At 49.0% G+C, this 18,464-nt stretch overlaps 1 protein-coding gene across 3 annotated transcripts in view; it reads left to right on the top strand.

The window, feature by feature from the left end:
- Nucleotides 1-18,464, top strand: part of exd3 (exonuclease 3'-5' domain containing 3) — a 617,516-nt gene that overhangs the window by 201,636 nt on the left and 397,416 nt on the right. For all 3 annotated transcript variants that reach the window (XM_038781915.1, XM_038781916.1, XM_038781914.1), the window contains one exon: nucleotides 4,907-4,971. In XM_038781915.1, the coding sequence (XP_038637843.1) occupies nucleotides 4,907-4,971 (65 nt within the window). The remainder of the gene's footprint in view (nucleotides 1-4,906; nucleotides 4,972-18,464) is intronic.

Here is an 18,464-nt window from a genome sequence, read left to right as displayed (position 1 = left end):
CTCTACCTTCATCTGCATACTTGGTTACCTCCTCAAAGAATTCAATCAAATTTGTGAGGCAAGACTTACCCTTCACGAATCCGTGTTGACTATCCCGGATTAAGTTGCATCTTTCCAAATGGTCATAAATCCTATCCTTCAGGACCTTTTCCATCAACTTACCGACCACCGAAGTAAGACTAATTGGCCTATAATGACCAGGGTCATTCCTATTCCCTTTCCTGAACAGAGAAACAACGCTCACCACACTCTAGTCCTCTGGCACTATCCCCGTGGACAGTGAGGACCCAAAGATCAAAGCCAAAGGCTCTGCAATCTCATCTCTTGCCTCACAAAGAATCCTTGGATATATTCCATCTGACCCAGGGGACTTGTCAACCCTCAGGTTTTTCAAAATTGCTAATACATCCTTCCTCAGAACATCTACCTCCTCCAGCCTACCGCCTGTATCACACTCTCATCCTCAAAAACATGGCCCCTCTCCTTGGTGAACACTGAAGAAAAGTATTCATTCAACGCCTCTCCTATTTCCTCTGACTCCATGCACAAGTTCCCACTACTGTCCTTGACCGGCCCTACCCTCACCCTGGTCATTCTTTTATTTCTCACATAAGAGTAAAAAGCCTTGGGGTTTTCCTTGATCCGACCCGCCAAGGACTTCTCATGCCCCCTCCTAGCTCTCCTAAGCCCTTTTTATTTAGCTCATTCCTTGCTACCTTGTAACCCTCAAGCGACCCAACTGAACCTTGTTTGCTCATCCTTACATACTCTTCCTTTTTCCTCTTGACAAGACATTCAACCTCTTTTGTGAACCATGGTTCCCTCACATGGCCATTTCCTCCATGCCTGACAGGGACATACCTATCAAGGACACGCAGTATTTGTTCCTTGAACAAGCTCCACTTTTCATTTGTGCCTTTCCCTGACAGTTTCTGTTCCCATCTTATGCTCCCTAATTCTTGCCTAATCGCATCATAATTACCCCTCCCCCAATTATAAACCTTGCCCTGCCGTATGGCCCTATCCATCTCCATTGCAATAGTGAATGACACCAAATTGTGGTCACTATCTCAAGTGTTCTCCCACAAATAAATCTAACATTTGGCCCGGTTCATTACCCAGTACCAAATCTAATGTGGCCCCACCTCTTGTCGGCCTATCCACATATTGTGTCAGGAAACCCTCCTGCACACACTGTACAAAAACTGCCCCATCCAAACTGTTCGACCTTTAGAGGTCCCAGTCAATATTTGGAAAGTTGAAGTCACCCATGACAACTACAGTGAGACCTCCACACCTATCCATAATCTGCTTTGCAATTTCTTCCTCCACATCTCTATTACTATTTGGGGGCCTGCAGAAAACTCCTAACAATGTGAGCGCTCCTTTCCTATTTCTAACTTCAGCCCATATTACCTCAGTAGGCAGATCCCCTTCAAACTGCCTTTCTGCAGCCGTTAAACTATCCTTGATTAACAATGCTACTCCTCCACCTCTTTTACCACCTTCCCTAATCTGACTGAAACATCTACACCCCGGAACGTCCAACAACCATTCCTATCCCTGTTCTAACCACGTCTCCGTAATGGCCACAACATCGTAGTCCCAAGTACCAATCCACGCTCCAAGTTCACCTAACTTATTCTGGATGCTCCTTGCATTGAAGTAGACACACTTCAACCCACCTTTCTGTCTACCGGTACACTCCTGCGACCATGATACCCTCCTCAGTACCTCACTACTATTCATGTCTATATACTTCCATTACAGCCGCTGGATAATGAGTTGGACTGATGACCCCTTTTCCAACCCTCTGCAGGCATTTATTTTCTTTATTTATTTTTTTTAAATTTAGAGTACTCAATTCATTTTTTTTTCCAATTAAGGGGCAATTTAGTGTGGCCAATCCACCTAGCTTGCACATCTTTTGGGTTGTGGGGGCAAAACCCACGCAAACACAGGGAGAACGTGCAAACACCACACGGACAGTGACCCAGAGCGGGGTCAAATCTGGGACCTCGGCGCCGTGAGGCTGCAGTGCTAACTCACAGCACCACTGTGCTGCCACCTCTGCAGGCATTTATTTTGAGTTGAGATCTGCTAACTTGGGCCTGACTTGGGACAGATCCTGGCACTTTGTTGCTCACTGTCTCACTTGCATCCTGTCTCTAGCCAAGTACCTTGGACAATTGTAGTGTAGTGATTGTCCTCACTTGGTCACACAGTATTCCTGAAAAAAGGAACATGCTGGCGATGGTTTTCACCTTGTGACTCACAAATCTTGTGAGGCCAAGATTTTTGCGTACCATGCAAGCTTAATGCTGAAGTAAGGTGCATAAACGCCATCCTGTGGGATAATGGCGACCCTGTTCAGATCATTGCTTGCTGAATATCATTCAAACTCATGAATGGGCCTCAGGCTGTCACTTACGGTCCTGAAATGTGCCCAGTCTACTTTGAGCAACAGGTGAAGCTGCTACTATGCAGTAGTATTCTCCACTACCACCATACTGCTGTCAAGGCAAAAAGACCTTCTGCCTACACACACATGAGTAATGTGGTAAATGACAGCATTTCTCTTCGGCTGTTCACAACAAGCAAAGTCCTGACTGTACCCAACCAACATGTGTGTACAAACACAGAGCACAGTGTCCAACATTAGATGTGATTCTGCAGTTGGATAATGCTTCCTGAACAATCCTGATTATGTCAAGAGTACAATCACACCACTTTACGATTATCAGTGGGGCTCACAGCATGGCTCACATACACGTGCACAAAGCTACACATTTTCACACACTGGACCCTGTCCTTTGCAGGCAGAAAGTGCATGTGTGCTCATTGCACCTTTTTCAACTAAACAAAGCTTGCAGGACAGCCATTCCCTAGTTCATTCCCCATCATAATGCCTCAACCAATCAGAGATGACCTGCCCGGTTTGAATTTAAACAAAGTTTGGCAGTTAATTGTTCCTTGATGCATTCTCCATGGCAATACCTCTACCAATCAGAGTCCACTTGCCAACCAGTCAGCACCCTCGTCTCGTGCAGTATAAAGTGCTGTTCCCATTGAGAATTTATATTCTTGCGCATCTGTCCTATTGTGATTTTGTTTCTTGGTAAGAAATGCAAAGAAGATCAATTCAAATGTTACCAGGGCAGCTTGAGAAATTGAATTGCTTTAAAATATCAGTTATCAGTCAAGGTGACCATGTAGCTTGAGTCAGAAGATTGAGATTGAACACCCAATCCAGGTTGACAGTCAGTGCAGTTGGGTGGGAATGCTGCATTGTTGGAGGTGCCAATTGTCGGATAAGTTGTGAAACTAGAGTCCTATCTGCCCCCTCTAGTGGATACAAAAGATTCCATGACATTATTCAAAGAAAAGCACAGGCATTCTCCCTGATATCCTGGCTAGTATTTTTCCTCAAATCAACATGGCTCAAACATGTCTGCTTATTGTCAGAATGTAGATCAAGAGCTTGCTCTCCAAAATTGGCTGTGTTTCCGACAAAAGTGTCTTCAAAAAGTTACAGGAAGCTCCATAATGTAAGTTATCGACACAAACCTTTTTCACAACTGACTGGTTCTGAGTGAGTGTTGGGAGGAGTGATCCTCTATGTAGGGAGATTCCCAGCCTCGCCCACTGCTTTTCCTTGACGGCACAGCTAAAATCAAATCCTCATCCTAATCAGTAAGACCTATTGGATCAGTAATCCGTGTGGCATTACATTTCTCTAAGGCAGTGTTGATCAACAGTCTCATGGCGATGGGAATGAGCAGAACTCAGAGCACACAAAATTGCTGTGTAAGATATCTGTATTAATAACCTGGTATTTTGCTGCCGCAGACTGATTTCAATGTCACTCTCCATCGAGACGTCCAGAAAACAATCTATAGAACATTGAATTGTCATTCGGGGAAGTGGTTGGAGTGAGGGGAAAAGGGGAAGAGGCGGAGGAGGGTGGGAGTGAGAGAATGGAGCTGAAGAAGAGGGGCAGGAAAGGGAGGAGGGGAGGTGTGAGGTATGCGATGGGGGAGGAGAACAGGATGAGTTGTAGAGGGGAGAAGGGTGAGGGGGCATTTGTTGCACTGACGTTGCCCTTCAACATGTGATACACTGGTTGAGAATCACCCTCAAATCTTGGGAGGAGGCCGTCCCTCAGTTGTGAAAAAGGTTTGTGTCGATAACTTACATTCTGGAGCTTCCTGTAATACTCTGGACTTTTTGAAGACACTGGCTGGTTGAAATGTTACTCTGGGCTATCTCGTCTTGTGAAATGAAAATGAAATGAAAATCGCTTATTGTCACGAGTAGGCTTCAATGAAGTTACTGTGAAAAGCCCCTAGTCGCCACATTCCGGCGCCTGTCCGGGGAGGCTGGTACGGGAATCGAACCGTGCTGCTGGCCTGCTTGGTCTGCTTTAAAAGCCAGCGATTTAGCTGAGTGAGCTAAACCAGCCCCTGTGATGGTGTTGCTCTGGAAATTTGGTAGAGGGGGAGGGGCAACAGGTGGAAAAGATAACGACAGAGGACGTTAAATGAAATTTACTAAATAAATACATCCTCCTCTCCATCTACACAATCTGTGCCAAGCTGCCTCTTCTCCAGTTATGTGCTTAGCACACAAAATTGCTGTGTAAGATGCCAGTTTGTTTAAGTGTTATGAGTACACCCCTGACATTAGTGTGTGGGATAGTTCTGCGAGTGTTAATAAAACACCAACATCGCAATGTTTGCTGTAAGATTTGTTTGGATTGTGAATGAGGTTCAGTTGCTAATCTTGAGTGACAGCTTGAAGGTTAGCAGTTTTCAAGGTGGCACAAAGTGCCCATTCTGTACTCAGTAACAATACGACAGTGTTTCAAGTGCATCCTGTCACAGGCAATCAATCTGCTTCTCCCCAGGCCTGGACCCTCTCCACTTGTTGCACATCCTGCAAGCACTCTGGACAAAGAAAAAGATTCATGAGGTAAGTCCCCTATTGATAGAATTTCATAATAGGCCTTGGCATTTATGCAGTACGTGTCTTCAACACTAACATGGGGAAGGATTATTCAAGTTTGAGTTGGTTTACATTAGGGGGTTTGCACTGGTAACAGTATAGCTGACGTAGAGGGTGGAGCTGACAGAAACGAGGCATAACTTCAGAGGGGGATGCCACAAAACCGTGCAGCTCACAAATATGTTTGGCTGACTTTGGTTTAATTGTTCAGCTCATTATCTTGCCCTGAGGTTGGATAATGGTTCTGATTTGTGATTGGACAGGCCGGAATGGTCACTTAGCTCGTTCTGAAAGGGGGGGTGGGGGGTAGTATCCAGATGAACTGCGAGGAATAAAAATAGACTTTGATATGTCTTTTCTTTGTTTCTGAGGACTGTGGACACATACTTGGTGATGTTGACACATTACTGGGAGTGCAAAGTGGCACATTCACCACAGTACATGTGCAAGGTGACATGCATTAACATGCATGCAGGTCCACACAAGTGCAACGTATATACAAGGTGACATCAACCTGAGTATGCCATGACACTCGCATTAATAGACATGTAACATGATACTCACATTGATACATGTGCAGTCCAGAGTAGAATTTCAAAGTTTGCTGATGATACCGAACTTGGACGTGTGACAGGCGAAGGATGATACAATTCAATGATATTAGGACCTAGATAGTCTAGTGGAATGGGCAGACAATTGGTAGATAGAATCCTAAATGGAAAAGTGTGAAATGATGCATTTGGGAAGAAAGGAGAGGCACTTGGCATTGCATCCCAGGCCACCACCCTCCTCCGTGTAAAAAATCTTCCCTTGCACATCCCCTCTGAACTTCACTGAACATCCCCACATCCCCTCACCTTGAACTTGTAATTTTAATTTCTGACCTGGGAAAAAGCCTCCTACCGTTCACCCTATCTATACCCCTCATAATTTTATAAACTTCTGTCAGGTTGCCCCTCAGCCTCCGTCTCTCAAGGGAGAACAATCCCAGTTTATTCAATCTCTCCTCCTAGCTAATACCCTCCATGCCGGCAACATCCTGGTAAACTTTTTCTGTACTCTCTCCAAAGCCTCCACGTCCTTCTGGTAGTGGAATGCATGTCATAGAGGGATCATAGAATTGTCAGTGCAGAAGGAGGCCATTCGGCCCATCGAGTCTGCACCGGCTCTCTGAAAGAGCACCCTATCCAAGCCCACACCCAGTAACCCCACCCAACATAAAGGGCAATTTTGGACACTCAGGTCAATTTATCATGGCCAATCCACCTAACCTGCACATCTTTGGACTGTGGGAGGAAACCCACACACACATGGGGAGAACGTGCAGACTCCGCACAGACAGTGACCCAAGCCGGGAATCGAACCTGGGACCCTGGAGCTGTCAAGCAATTGTGCTAACCACTATGCTACCGTGCTGTGGTGACCAGAATTGGATACAGTATTCCAAATGCGGCATAACCAACATTCCATATAACTGGAACATAATTTATGAACTTTTTTACTCTCTACCCCATTCGATGAAGGCATGCAAGCCATATGCTTTCTTTATGTGGAGCTGAGTCCACAAAAGATCAGCCATGATCTAATTGAATGGCGGAGCAGGCTCGAGGGGCCAGATGGCCTACTCCTGCTCCTAGTTCTTATGTTCTTATGTTCTTATCACCATTTCCACGTGTGCTGCCACTTTTGAGGATCTGTGGACCTGCACACCCAGATCTCTCGGTGTCTCTATGCTCCTGATGGTTCTGCCATTTATTTTATAGTATTATGGGGCAGGGTTTAGAGAACACCAAAATATATCATGGAGTTCACCTGACCCACAACTTTTCATAGATTTTAGTTATGGGGAACAGAAGGGCCCACTTTACAGGTGTGATGCAACAGAGACCTAAAGTTTTTTTTTAACAAAAACAATGTTTTTCTGTGAATCCAGTTAACATTTTATAAACACACAGTAAACATCTTGTCAACTACCAACACTGATAACCCCCCCCCAGGATACAATACTCTATAGGTAATCCTTAGGAACTTTCCTAACAACATCCATAAGTCAAAGATCATTTTTAACAAAAGAGGTTTGCATTCCTTACAGAAACAGGTATTACTTCAAAATCAACTGGAGACATTCTTTAGCATGCAGAGAGAGAGACCAAAATACACCTCCTTGGTTGAATGCAGCTCTCTAACTGAAAACAAAACTAAAACTCAGAGCCAAAAACAGCTTCCAGCTCATAGCGAAAGTAAAAAGCAGAGCCAGAGCCCAGCTCCACCCACACACTAACATCACTGCAGCCAGTTGAGAAGACAAACATTTCTTAAAGTGACATTCCCACCTGAATTGGATCTACCAGAATGAACCACCTCTCATTTGTCTGGGTTAAATTCCATCTGCCATTTCCCAGCCCAGTTTTGAAGCCTATCTATATCCTGCTGTATTCTCTATCCACTATTCATCACTATCCACAATTCCTGCAATTGCTGCAATCTTAGTATCATTTGAAAATTTCCTAATCAGACCAGTTATGTTTCCTTCCAAGTCATTTATATATATATTACAAAGAGCAGAGGTCCCTGTACTGATCCCTGCGGAACACCACTTGTTACAGACCTCCATTCGGAAATACACCCTTCCACTGCTACCCTTGGTCTTCTATGGCCAGGAAAGTTCGTAATCCATCCAGCTAGTTCACCCCTGACCCCGTATGGTTTAATCTTTTGCACCAGCCTGCCATGAGAGACAATGTCACGTGCTTTACTAAGGTCCATCTTTACAAAATATATCGCAATTCATCAATGTGAGCACCAATAACTTCTGCCTGGGAGGCGAGACCATCATCCACAGCGGCAGTCATCGTCTCAATGCCAATAGCATCACCGAAGCGAAACCACCGCAGCAAACCGGGCCCCACCTTGGCTGCCTCAATCAAGCAAGGATTTTCTTGGGTTACCAGCTCACCCACGGCCAAAATTTAACCAGGATCTTCCAGGAACATAACACAGATCAGGGTCAAATAGTTATGGGGTGTGCATCAGGATACAAAGAAAGAACAAAGAAAAGCACAGCACAGGAACAGGCCTTCGGCCGTCCAAGCCTCAGCCGACCATGCTGCCCGACTAAACTAAAATCTTCTGCACTTCCGAGGTCCATATCCCTCTATTCCCATTCTATTCATGTATTTCTCAAAATGCCCCTTAAATGTCACTATCATCCCTGCTTCCACCACCTCCTCCGGCAGCAGGTTCCAGGCACCCACTACCCTCTGTGTAAAAAAAGAATTTGCCTCATACATCTCCTCTAAACCTTGCCCCTCGCACGTTAAACCTATGCTCCCTAGTAATTGACCCCTCTACCCTGGGAAAAAGCCTCAGACTATCCACTCTGTCTGTGCCCCTCATAATTGTGTAGACCACTATCAGGTCGCCCCTCTACCTCCGTCGTTCCAGTGAGTGCAAATCTCTTCTGCACCCTCTCTAAAGCCTCCACATCCTCTGGTAGTGTGGCGACCAGAATTGATCACTATACTCCAAGTGTGGCCGAACTAAGGTTCTATGCAGCGCAGTACAGGCCCTTCGGCCCTCGATGTTGCGCCAACTTGTGAAACCACTCTAAAGCCCATCTACACTATTTCCTTATCGTCCATATGTCTATCCAATGACCATTTGAATGCGTTTAGTGTTGGCGAGTCCACTACTGTTGCAGGCAGGGCATTCCACGCCCTTACTACTCTGGGTAAAGAACCTACCTCTGACATCTGTCCTGTATCTATCTCCCCTCAATTTAAAGCTATGTCCCCTCGAGCTAGACATCACCATCCAAGGAAAAAGGCTCTCACTGTCCACCCTATCTAATCCTCTGATCATCTTGTAGGCCTCAATTAAGTCACCTCTTAACATTCTTCTCTCTAATGAAAACAGCTGCAACATGATTTGCCAATTCTTATACTCAATGCCCCGGCCAATGAAGGCTAGAATGCCGTATGCCTCCTTGACTACCTTGACTACCTTCTCCACCTATGTTGCCCCTTTCAGTGACTGGTGGACATGTAGATCATAGAATTTACAGTGCATAAGGAGGCCATTCGGCCCATCGAGTCTGCACTGGCTCTTGGAAAGAGCACCCTACCCAAGGTCAACACCTCCACCCTAACCCCATAACCCAGTAACCCCACCCAACACTTACGGCAATTTTTGACACTAAGGGCAATTTAGCATGGCCAATCCACCTAACCTGCACATCTTTGGACAGTGGGAGGAAACCGGAGCACCCGGAGGAAACCCACGCACACACGGGGAGGATGTGCAGACTCCGCACAGACAGTGACCCAAGCCGGAATCGAACCTGGGACCCTGGAGCTGTGAAGCATTTGTGCTATCTACAATTCTACCGTGCTGCCCGGTACACCTAGATCTCTCTGACTGTACTGTACTCAATACTCTTGAGGGTTCTACCATTCACTGTATATTCCCTACCTGTATTAGACCTTCCAAAATGCATTGCCTCACATTTGTCCGGATTAAACTCCACCTGCTATCTCTCTGCCCAAGTCTCCAAACAATCTAAATCCTGCTGTATCCTCTGACAGTCCTCATCGCTATCCGCAATTCCACCAACCTTTGTGTCGTCTGCAAACTTACTAATCAGACCAGTTACATTTTCCTCCAAATCATTTATATATACTGCGAACAGCAAATGTCCCAGCACTGATCCCTGCGGAACACCACTAGTCACAGCCCTCCAATCAGAAAAGAACCCTTCCATTGCTACTCTCTGCCTTCTATGACCTAGCCAGTTCTATATCCATCTTGCCAGCTCACCTCTGATACCATGTGACTTCACCTTTTGTACCAGTCTGCCATGAGAGACCTTGTCAAAGGCCTTACTGAAGTCCATATAGACAACCTGCATAAATCATCTTTGTGACGTCTTCGAAAAACTCTTATCAAGTTAGTGAGAAAATGAAATGAAAATCGCTTATTGTCACAAGTAGGCTTCAAATCAAGTTACTGTGAAAAGCCCCTAGTCGCCACATTCCGGCGCCTGTTCAGGGAGGTTGCTATGGGAATTGAACCGTGCTGCTGGCCTGCCTTGGTCTGCTTTCAAAGCCAGCGATTTAGTCAGCGATCCTCAGCAATTTCCTTTCTAGCCTCGTTCAGTATTCTGGGGTAGATTCCATCAGGCACTGGGGACTTATCTACCTTAATATTTTTCAAGACGCCCAACACCTTGTCTTTTTGAATCACAATATGACCCAGGCTATCTACACACCTTTCTCCAGACTCAACATCCACCAATTCCTTCTCTTTGGTGAATACTGATGCAAAGTATTCATTTAGTACCTCGCCCATTTCCTCTGGCTCCACAGTTAGATTCCCTCGCCTATCCTTCAGTGGGCCAACCCTTTCCCTGGCTACCCTCTTGCTTCTTAACCCTATTTGCCAATGACTTTTCGTGACCCCCTTCTCGCCCTCCTAACTCCTTGCTTAAGTTCCTTCCTACTTTCCTTATATTCCACACCGGCTTCATCTGTTCCCAGCCTTCTATCCCTGACAAATGCCTCCTTTTTCTTTTTGACGAAGCCTGCAAAATATCTCGTTACCCAAGGTTCCCGAAATTTGCTGTATTCATCCTTCTTCCGCATAGGAACATGCCGGTCCTGAATTACTTTCAACTGACATTTGAAAGCCTCCCACATGTAAGATGCTGATTTACCCTCCAACATCCGCCCCAATCGAGGTTCTTCAGTTCCCGCCTAATATTGTTATAATTAGCCTTCCCCCAATTTAGCACATTCACCCTAGGACCACTCTTATCCTTGTCCACCAGCACATCAAAAATTACTGAATTGTGGTCACTGTTCCCGAAATGCTCCCCTCCTGAAACTTCTACCACCTGGCCGGGCTCATTCCTTAATACCAGGTCCAGTACAGCCCCTTCCCTAGTTGGACTATCTACATATTGTTTTAAGAAGCCCTCCTGGATGCTCTTTACAAACTCTGCCCTGTCCAAGCCCCTGGCACTAAGTGAGTCCCAGTCAATATTGGGGAAGTTGAAGTCTCCCATCACAACAAACCTGTTGCTTTTACTCCTTTCCAAAATCTGTCCACCCATCTGCTCTTCTATCTCCCGTTGGCTGTTGGGAGGCCTGTAGTAAACTCTCAACATTGTGACTGCACCCTTCTTATTCCTGATCTCTACCCATATAGCCTCGCTGCCCTCTGAGGTGTCCTCCTGCAGTACAGCTGTGATATTCTCCCTAACCAGTAGCGCAACTCGGCCACCCCTTTTACGTTCCCCTCTGTCCTGCCTGAAACATCTAAATCCTGGAACGTTTAGCTGCCAATCCTGTCCTTCCCTCAACAGGTCTCTGTAAAGGCAACAACATCATAGTTCCAAGTACTAATCCAAGTTCTAAGTTCACCCGTTCTACTTCTTGCATTAAAACATATGCACTTCTGGCCACTAGCCCCGCTGTTTTCAGCAAGATCTCCCTGTCTGCTCTGCCTCAGAGCCAAACTGGCCCCATTCCCTAGTTCTCCCTCAATGCTTTCACATTCTGACCTATTGCTCCGGTACCCACTTTCCTGATTAAAAAAAAAGTAGAAAATGAGTGGTGCCAGAGCTTGCAAAAACTCTGCCACTTCTGTGCTCACATCACATCATAGAATCATAAAATTCACAGTGCATAAGAAGGCCATTCAGCCCATCATGTCTGCACCAGCCCTTGGAAAAAGCACCCTATCCAAGCCCACACCTCCACCCTATCCTGGTAACCCAGTAACCCCTCCTAACCTTTTTGGACACTAAGGGCAATTTGGAATGGCCAATCCACCTAACCTGCATGGCTTTGGACTGTGGGAGGAAACCGGAGCACCCGGAGGAAACCCATGCACACACGGGGAGGAAACAGCAGACTCCGCACAGCCAGTGACTTAAGTCGGGAATTGAACCTGGGACCCTGGAGCTGTGAAGCAACTGTGCTAACCACTATTCTACCGTGGTGCCCATACGTGACCCCCATGTACTCCCTTTTTCTGCTTCACCTTGCTGTCTAAATGCTTTAGATAACCTCGGAATTCTGGGTTTGTTTTCCCTCTCTTTTTTTCCTCATGGGAATGTACATTTGACTGCATCTTAGTTATCTTCCTTTGAAAGGCAACCCATTGTTTGTTCGATTCCAATTTATCTGGGTCAGATTCATTTTCAACCCATTCCAGTTTATCCTTGAACAATTAATTATTTTTACTCTATATTGCACTTTGTCCTTTATCATAGCTAACATAAATCTTATGGTACAACAAACACAGTCCCCTCAATGTTCCCCTTTTGACATTTGATCTACCTCATTTCCAAGAAGCATATCCCGCAATTTCTAAAGCATGTGTGTATGCACACAATCTGATCATTCCCACTGGTGCAAGCCATCATGCTCTGCTAGTGATTATAAACAGGGCACCGTTCCACTCTGGAGCACACATATGTGCAAGGTGACACTCCCACAACAGTGGATAGAATGTAACAGACTGGCATTAATCCAAGTACACTGTGTTGTACCCATATTAGCACAATTTCCAGGTGACCCACTCAGAATAAAGTGCGCACAAATCGTTTCACTCATGTCAATGAGCATGCAACATGACACAACCACATTAATGGATATGCAAGTTCACACACATGAATGTTCACCCAAGGCAGCCCACTCTCAACAACGTGCATTCGGGTTACTATAAGTGCAGCAAGATGCAATGAGAGCAGCACGCATGCAAGATGACAGACTCACATTCATGGTCATGCATCGTGAGACACCTGTATTTAAGGTTCTTACGAAGGGCACTCAATTACTCTTGTGCCAGGTGACAATTGTTTTAATGCATTTGCAAGTGAAAGGCCCACAGTGACATACCCACATCAATGGCTTGCGAAGCGATAGGCTTTTTTGCACATGTCAAGTGACACACCAGACAAGTTGATGTGCCCCTGGTGATACTTTGTGCCCACAGGGGCAACAAGAAAGGCGACTCGTGGATGGGAAAGGCCTGGCACTTCCATCTGCAGGGGCCACATCACAAGCTCCCTGACGACTCTGTACCTATCCACGGCAACTGTCTGAAACAAAACATGCAAACTTGGTTTTGTATTTGTCTTTGAGATAAGCCACAGATTGCGTAGCTGTGCCACCCCGCAGGCACACATTCCCACCTCCCTGACAGTCTCCTACTCTACCACCTTCTTGGTTTATCTGCTGTCCAAACCCTCACCTATTCTCTATTTACTTCTAGATTTGACTGTTCAAGGGCAGTACGGTGGCGCAGTGGGTTAGCCCTGCTGCCTCACAGCGCCGAGGTCCCAGGTTCGATCCCGGCTCTGGGTCACTGTCCGTGTGCAGTTTACACATTCTCCCCATGTCTGCGTGAGTTTCGACTCCACAACCCAAAGATGTGCAGGGTAGGTGGATTGGCCACGCTAAATTGCCCCTTAATTGGAAAAAATGAATTGGGTGCTCTAAATGTAAAACAAAATTTAAAAAAATAAGATTTGACTGTTCCAGTCCTCTCCCAGCTGACCTCAGACTTTCCATCGTCTTCAGACTTGAGGTCATCCAAAAGCCTGCTGCCCCTATCCTGTTCATCTCTCACCCCTCTGCTGTACGTTAGCTCACGCCTGACAAATGCTCAATTTCAAAATGTTCATCGCTGTTCTGAAACCTCCCCATCACAGTAAACTCCTCCAGCCTCACAGCTCTCTGCCCTTTTTGCACTTTCCCAATTCTGGCCGCTTGCATGGTCGCTATATTAAGGACTCCATCATTGTTGGTTCTTCCTTTGGGGCCCTAAACCCTAGAAATCTCTCCCTCAACCTCTCCAGCTCTCCAATTCTCTCTTCACTTGTAAGACCACTTCTATGGGCTGGTTTAGCACAGTGGGCTAAATAGTTGGCTTGTAATGCAGAACAAGGCCAGCAGCGCGGGTTCAATTCCTGTACCGGCCTCCCCAAACAGGCACCGGAATGTGGCAACTAGGGGCTTTTCACAGTAACTGCATTGAAGCCTACTTGTGACAATAAGCTATTATTATTATTATTATTTTTATTATTATCAGACCTGACCCTTTGACCAAGGCTTAAGTGGTATAGTGTCAGGACTTCCGGTTGCGGCTATGCGGAGCTAAGCCGCACGTTCGGCAGCTCCCGCTATTTAAGGACTTTTGGGCCGATTTGAGGGCCCCAAACGGCGCTGTTTCGACGAATCCCGGTGGGGGAAGGTGTCTAGAGGAGCATTCCCCATAATTTATGGTGCTCACCCGGAGTGGGGCAAAGGAAAAAGCTGCAGCAGCTCCCCAAGAAAAGTGGGGGAATAAAGACAAAATGGCGGCCGGCGGAACACCCGAGGACTGGTGGAAGTGGGCGCAGGAGCAGCAGGCCTCTCTTCTCCGCTGTTTTGCGGAGCTGAAGGCTGAGCTTCTGGACTCCCTGAATGCAACTACCAACAAGCTGCTTGGGACCCAGGCGGCCCAGGAGGAGTCCATTCGGGAGTTGCAGCAACAGGCCGCTGAGAGGGAAGAGGAGGCCGTGGTCCTCGTGGGGAAAGTGGAATTGCACGAGGCACTTCACAAAAAGTGGCAAGACCGCTTGGAGGAGCTGGACGTTCGCACGAGGCGAAAGAATTTGAGGATCCTGGGCCAGGCGGAGGGGCTGGAGGGGTCGGATCTCCCGGCGTATGTGACCACGATGTTGAGCTCGTTGATGGGGGCGGGGTCCTTCCATTTGCCCCTGGAGCTTGAGGGAGCTCACAGAGTGCTGGCCAGGAGGCCTAAGGCAAATGAGCCCCCGAGGGCGGTGCTGGTGCGGTTCCATCGATTCAGCGACCGGGAGTGTGTGCTGCGCTGGGCCAAGAAAGAGAGGAGCAGCAAGTGGGAGAATTCGGTAGTGCGAATCTACCAGGACTGGAGTGCGGAGGTGGCTAAGCGGCGGGCCGGGTTCAACCGGACGAAGGCGGTGCTGCATGCCAAGCAGGTCAGATTTGGAATGCTGCAGCCTGCGCGCCTGTGGGTGACATACAAGGACCGGCACCACTACTTCGACTCCCCGGAGGAGGCGTGGGCCTTTGTACAGGCAGAGAAGCTGGACTCGAACTAGGGCCTGGGGGGACACTATGGCCGTTGCTGTTTTCGCAGTTGCTGTTCTTTAACTTTGACATGTGTGTTTTTTATGCTGGTTTTCTTTTTGCTCTGTTTCCGGGTGGGTCTGTTTGTTGGGTATGGGTGTGGGGTATGTGGGGAATGTTGGGAGTTTGTATTTCATATGTTCTCTTCTGTACGGGGCTGGGGGTTGGGGTGAAACTGGATTTTGGGGAGCTGCGTCAGAAGGGTGGGGTGTGGCAGTGTGAAAGCGCGGGCTGTCCTCTGGTTTCTGGCAGGGGGGGTGGCAAGAGGGGGATGACCCCTTGCCGGGAGGGGATAGGTTTTGGCGGGAGCTGCCGGGGTCAGCAGAAGTCAGCTGACTCACGGAAGTACCATGGAGGGTGCGTAGCGGCTAGGAGGGGTCCTAGCCTGGGGAGGGGAGGGAGGGGCGGATACCGGGTTGCTGCTGGAATAGTCAGGAAGGAGCTGGTGTGGGCCGGGGGGGTAGAGGAGAGGCGTTATCGCCATGGGGAACGGGTCGGGCGGGGCGAGCTGGCCTGGGGTGAGCAGTCGACAAACTATGGCTAGCCGGCGGGGGAGGGGGGCGGGTTGCCCTCTGATCCGGCTGATTACCTGGAACGTGAGGGGGCTGAATGGACCGGTTAAGAGAACTAGGGTATTTTCTCATCTGAAGGGGTTGAAGGCGGACGTGGCTAAGTTCCAGGAGACCCACCAGAAGGTGGCGGACCAGGTTCGTCTGAGGAAAGGGTGGGTGGGGCAGGTTTTTCACTCAGGATTGGACGTGAAGAACCGGGGGGTGGCGATTCTGGTGGGGACGAGGGTGGCGTTCGAGGCGGCTGAGGTGGTGTCAGACAAGGAGGGCAGATATATTATGGTGAAGGGTAGGCTGGGAGAGAAGGTGGTGCTGGTTAATGTATATGCCCCGAATTGGGATGATGCTGGCTTCATGAGGCGCTTGTTGGGCCACATTCCGGACCTGGAGGAAGGGGGCCTGATCATGGGGGGAGACTTTAACACAGTGCTGGATCCCCCACTGGACCGGTCCAGTTCAAGGACGGGTAGGAGACGGGCGGCGGCCATAGCACTGAGGGGATTCATGGACCAGATGGGAGGGGTGGATCCCTGGAGGTTTGGGAGACCGAGAGCGCGGGAGTATTCCTTTTTCTCCCATGTCCATAGGGTTTATTCACAAATAGATTTTTTTCGTCCTGAGCAGGGGATTGATCCCGAGGGTGCAGGTTGCCGAGTATTCGGCCATAGCGATTTCAGACCATGCTCCGCACTGGGTTGATCTGGAGATGGGGGAGGCGCGGGACCAGCGCCCGCTCTGGCGCCTGGATGTGGGGATGCTGGCTGATGAGGAGGTGTGTAGGAGGGTCCGGAGAAGTATTGAGGGGTATCTTGATACCAATGACACGGGGGAGGTCCGGGTGGGGATGGTCTGGGAGGCTCTGAAAGCAGTGATCCGGGGGAAGCTGATCTCCATCCGGGCCCACAGGGAAAGGAAGGAGAGGGAGAGACTGGTGGGGGAGCTCCTGGATGTGGACAGGAGATATGCGGAGGCACCGGAGGAGGGGTTGCTGGGGGAACGGCGTAGTTTGCAGGCCAAATTTGACTTATTGACCACCAGAAAGGAGGAGACACAGTGGAGGAGGGCGCAGGGCTCGGTATATGAGTATGGGGAGAAGGCGAGCAGGATGTTGGCGCATCAGCTCCGTAGGCGAGATGCTGCTAGGGAAATTGGTGGAGTGACGGATGGGGGTGGGAATGTAGTGCAGAAGGGGACAGAAGTAAATGGGGTCTTTAGGGACTTCTACGATGGACTGTACCGGTCGGAACCTCCGATGGGGAGAGGGGGGATGGAGAGCTTCATGAACAGACTATGTTTCCCAAGGGTTCAAGAAGAGCTGGTAGAGGGGCTCGGGGCGCTGATAGAGTTGGAGGAGCTAGTCAGGGGGATTGGACAAATGCAGTCAGGTAACACCCCGGGGCCGGACGGGTTCCCGGTGGGATTTTATAAAAAGTATGCGGATCTGGTGGGCCCCCTGTTGGTGCGAGCCTTCAATGAGGCATGGGAGGGGGGGGGGGGGGCTTTGCCCCCGACGATGTTGCGGGCACTGATCTCTCTGATCCTAAAGCGGGATAAGGACCCCTTGCAGTGTGGATCACACAGGCCTATCTCGCTACTCAATGTTGACGCCAAGTTGCTGGCGAAGATCCTGGCTACCAGGATAGAGGATTGTGTGCCGGGGTGATACACGAAGATCTCCCGTGTCTCTCTCTCTCTCCCCGTGTCTCTCTCTCTCTCCCCGTGTCTCTCTCTCTCTCCCCGTGTCTCTCTCTCTCTCCCCGTGTCTCTCTCTCTCTCCCCGTGTCTCTCTCTCTCTCTCCCCGTGTCTCTCGCTCTCTCTCTCTCTCCCCGTGTCTCCCTCTCTCTCTGTGTCTCCCTCTCTCTCCCCGCCCCCTCTCTCGCTCCCCTTTCACTCTCTCTCCCTCACTGTCTCTCCTTGATTTTCACCCCGTTTCTCTCTCTCACCCCCTGTCTCTCTCACCCCATGTCTCTCTCACCCCTCTCTTTCTTTCTCCCCTTGTCTCCCTGTCTGTCTTCCCGTGTCTCCCTCTCTCACTGTGTGACTCTTTCTCTCCCCCCGTGCCCCTCTCTCTCTCCGTGTCTTTCTCATTCTCTCTCCCCTGTCTCTGTGTCTCCCCTGTGTGTGTGCCTCCCCCCTGTGTGTGTGTCTCCCCCTGTGTGTGTGTCTCCCCTGTGTGTGTGTCTCCCCGTGTGTGTGTCTCCCCCTGTGTGTGTGTCTCCCCCTGTGTGTGTGCCTCCCCCTGTGTGTGTGCCTCCCCCCTATGTGTGTGTCTCCCCTATGTGTGTGTCTCCCCCTGTGTGTGTGTATCCCCTGGTGTGTGTGTCTCCCCCCTGTGTGTGTGTCTCCCCTGTGTGTGTGTATACACCCCTGTGTGTGTGCTCCCCTGTGTGTGTGTCTCCCCCTGTGGTGTGGTCTCCCCTGGTGTGTGTCTCCCCTGTGTGTGTGTCTCCCCCTGTGTGTGTGTCTCCCCCTGTGTGTGTGTCTCCCCCTGTGTGTGTGTCTCCCCCTGTGTGTGTGTCTCCCCCTGTGTGTGTGTCTCCCCCTGTGTGTGTGTCTCCCCCTGTGTGTGTGTCTCCCCCTGTGTGTGTGTCTCCCCCTGTGTGTGTGTCTCCCCCTGTGTGTGTGTCTCCCCCTGTGTGTGTGTCTCCCCCTGTGTGTGTGTCTCCCCCTGTGTGTGTGTCTCCCCCTGTGTGTGTGTCTCCCCCTGTGTGTGTGTCTCCCCCTGTGTGT

This window comes from Scyliorhinus canicula, chromosome 21, assembly GCF_902713615.1.
Source record: "Scyliorhinus canicula chromosome 21, sScyCan1.1, whole genome shotgun sequence".
NCBI classification, from domain to species: domain Eukaryota; kingdom Metazoa; phylum Chordata; class Chondrichthyes; order Carcharhiniformes; family Scyliorhinidae; genus Scyliorhinus; species Scyliorhinus canicula.
The sequence above is the reverse complement of the archived record's forward strand: the minus strand, read 5'-3'. Positions and strand labels throughout refer to the sequence as shown.